The following is a 2,565-nucleotide window of genomic DNA, read 5'->3' as shown; positions in this document are numbered from 1 at the left end:
CTGTCTGGTATCAACAGAAGAAAACATGAGGAGCAGCAGCAGGCGGCATCTTACATGATAAATTACTAGAAACAGAAACGTTATGCATCAAAGGATGATAAAGTGTCCAGTGCTATGGGTTTTTTTTTTTTTTACTTTTGGGGTAACTTGTATATATTTATTTTCATCCTGTGGTCTGTTTTTAAAATTAAACAATTCTACTAAAAAAAATATCTCCTACATACATGGTATTCCAACCCCCCACCCCACCCCACCCCCGTACACACGTAACTATCCTTATTTCCTCATATGGAAGAGGCCATCAATTTCTAGTGGGGGCCGGATGCGGCCTGTGCATATGTAACGCTCTCTGCAGTGCAGCCTTCAGGTCTTTACTCCTCAGGCTGTAGATTAAGGGGTTCAGTAAGGGGGTGATCAGTATATAGTTCACTGAGAATACTCGGTTTAATGTTAGAAGATGACTTCTGTTAGGGATATAGTAGACAAATGTTGCAGCTGAATAGAATATGAGGACCACAGTCAGATGAGACGTACAGGTGGAGAAAGCTTTACTCTTCCCATCACTGGTGCCGATTCTGAGCACTGCCCTAAATATCATGACATAGGGGTAAAATGTGGCAACAAAGGTAACAAAGCTGAGAATACCGCCTACACCCATTAAGATTAGTACATTGATTGTAGGATCAGTACAGGAGATCTGGAGCAAATGAGGCAAATCACAAAAGAAGCTTTGTATGAGTTTGCGACCACAGAAGGTCAATCTTTTTAAACATAAGGTGAAAGTGATGGTAACAAAGAAACCAAATGACCAAACGAAAGATACAAAATGAATGCACATGCTCCAAGACATGATTTGAGAATAATGGAGAGGGCGGCAGATGGCTACATACCGATCAAAGGACATGGAGGCCAACAAGAAAGCCTCAGAGGCCACAAAATAAAGCACAAAAAACATCTGCGTTATACATTCTGAGAGAGACATGGACCAGTGTTGGGTGATGATGGAAAAGAGCAACCTAGGAGCAGTGACTGAAGAGAAGGACATGTCCATCAAAGCCAAGTTACCAAGAAAGAAATACATGGGTGTATGAAGATGAGCACAAGTAACAACTAGAAGGATGATGAGAGAGTTGGAGAAGACAGTCATCAGGTAGATGAGGAGGAAGAAGATGAAGAGGACATAGTTGGTCTCCTGACTGTCAGATAGACTTATGAGAAGAACGCTGATGGATGTTTGGTTCATTATCAGTTTGGCATGAGATTATTATTATTATTATGTAATAATAGTAATGGTAGATAGATTAGTAGAATTCCATGGAATATATGTGTGAGCACCCAAACTTGGGCAAAAAAAATATTGATGCTAACAGCGTTCCTCACTTTATATCCCATCAGATCTCCCTGGAGCAGGATACACTAAATTCCCAAACCTCTGCTCCACTCATACCGGAATAAAGTAATCAGGTCTCAAGACTCTAATTTTTATGATTGTTTTGAGTATAATATTGTGTAGCCTAATATTAACCAGTGAAGACCCTCCATGCTTCTGTCTGTAGGATATATCTAGTAGACTAGTTATGTCCAGTGCTGTAGATAGAGAGTGACTGGCAGATCTTGCTATACATTTTCTACCAAGAAAAAAAAAATAGGAAAATTTCTTCACCAAATGAAATTAGTAGGATCTCGCTGTGATCTTTCTCTACAGGCAGTGTTGTCTACTCATGGAAAAAGAAGAAATATGACCTAAATTCTGGGTGGAATATTGGTTCATTCCATCTGGTAGATAAGGCATGGCAGTGCATTTCTAACCAGTATTAACCAGATTTTTCTGGAATTTCTACTTGGCTAGGTGGACCTCCTATCTGATTGTTAGTATTATTATATTTGTGTATATGTTTATATTGCTGTTAGTGTAGAAGATCTTTTCATTGACCCACTACCATAAATTACTAAACTATCTCCTTTCTCTCTATATTCTTTTCTAGTGGCCAATTTTTGGAAATTCCAACCTCTCCATTACTCATAGAACACATGCAATCCTCAATAATAATCAGTGTATCCTTTTGTCACTCTCATTCTATCTATTAACCTTTTAAATATAACCTCTGGAAGGCCTGCTTATTGTGGAATAAACTGGAATCCATTCATGACCTTTTTCTAAAATTGATAGCCCTCACGAAAACATGGATCCAGCAGGTTGGCTCTGCTTGTCCTGCTGCTCTGAACTATGGTGGCCTACATGGAGCTACACAGGTATGGGTCGCAGGGGCACCTGTGACAGTATTCCCCCTTTGGCCTCCCCCTCTTTTTGGACTGGAGGAACCTCTGCAGGAGAACACGATCCAGGATGTTGTCCTCCAGCTCCCGAGCCTTCTCCTTGGCCCAAAACCTTTCCAGTGGACAAGAAAGAACCTCTTCCCTCTGACTGACTTCATACCCAGGACCTCTATCACTTCACAGACATCAGTGGAATTCACCTCAGGAGCTGGAGCTGGTACTTCCCGTGAGGAGCAGTTCAGGATGACTGGTTTCAGAAGGGAGATGTGGAAGGAATTCGGGATGCGC

At 41.1% G+C, this 2,565-nt stretch overlaps 1 protein-coding gene across 1 annotated transcript; it reads right to left on the bottom strand.

The window, feature by feature from the left end:
* Positions 1-301: 301 nt before the first annotated feature.
* Positions 302-1,243, bottom strand: LOC140104668 (olfactory receptor 1G1-like). The gene has a single exon (XM_072128304.1). It carries the CDS (start codon positions 1,241-1,243, stop codon positions 302-304), a length of 942 nt encoding a protein of 313 aa, XP_071984405.1.
* Positions 1,244-2,565: the final 1,322 nt, after the last annotated feature.

Source organism: Engystomops pustulosus, chromosome 10 (genome assembly GCF_040894005.1).
Source record: "Engystomops pustulosus chromosome 10, aEngPut4.maternal, whole genome shotgun sequence".
Classification (NCBI taxonomy): Eukaryota; Metazoa; Chordata; class Amphibia; order Anura; family Leptodactylidae; genus Engystomops; species Engystomops pustulosus.
The sequence above is the reverse complement of the archived record's forward strand: the minus strand, read 5'-3'. Positions and strand labels throughout refer to the sequence as shown.

Excerpts from the sequence above, each read along its gene's own strand:
- LOC140104668 (XM_072128304.1), bottom strand. The coding sequence starts at position 1,243 with ATGAACCAAACATCCATCAGCGTTCTTCTCATAAGTCTATCTGACAGT.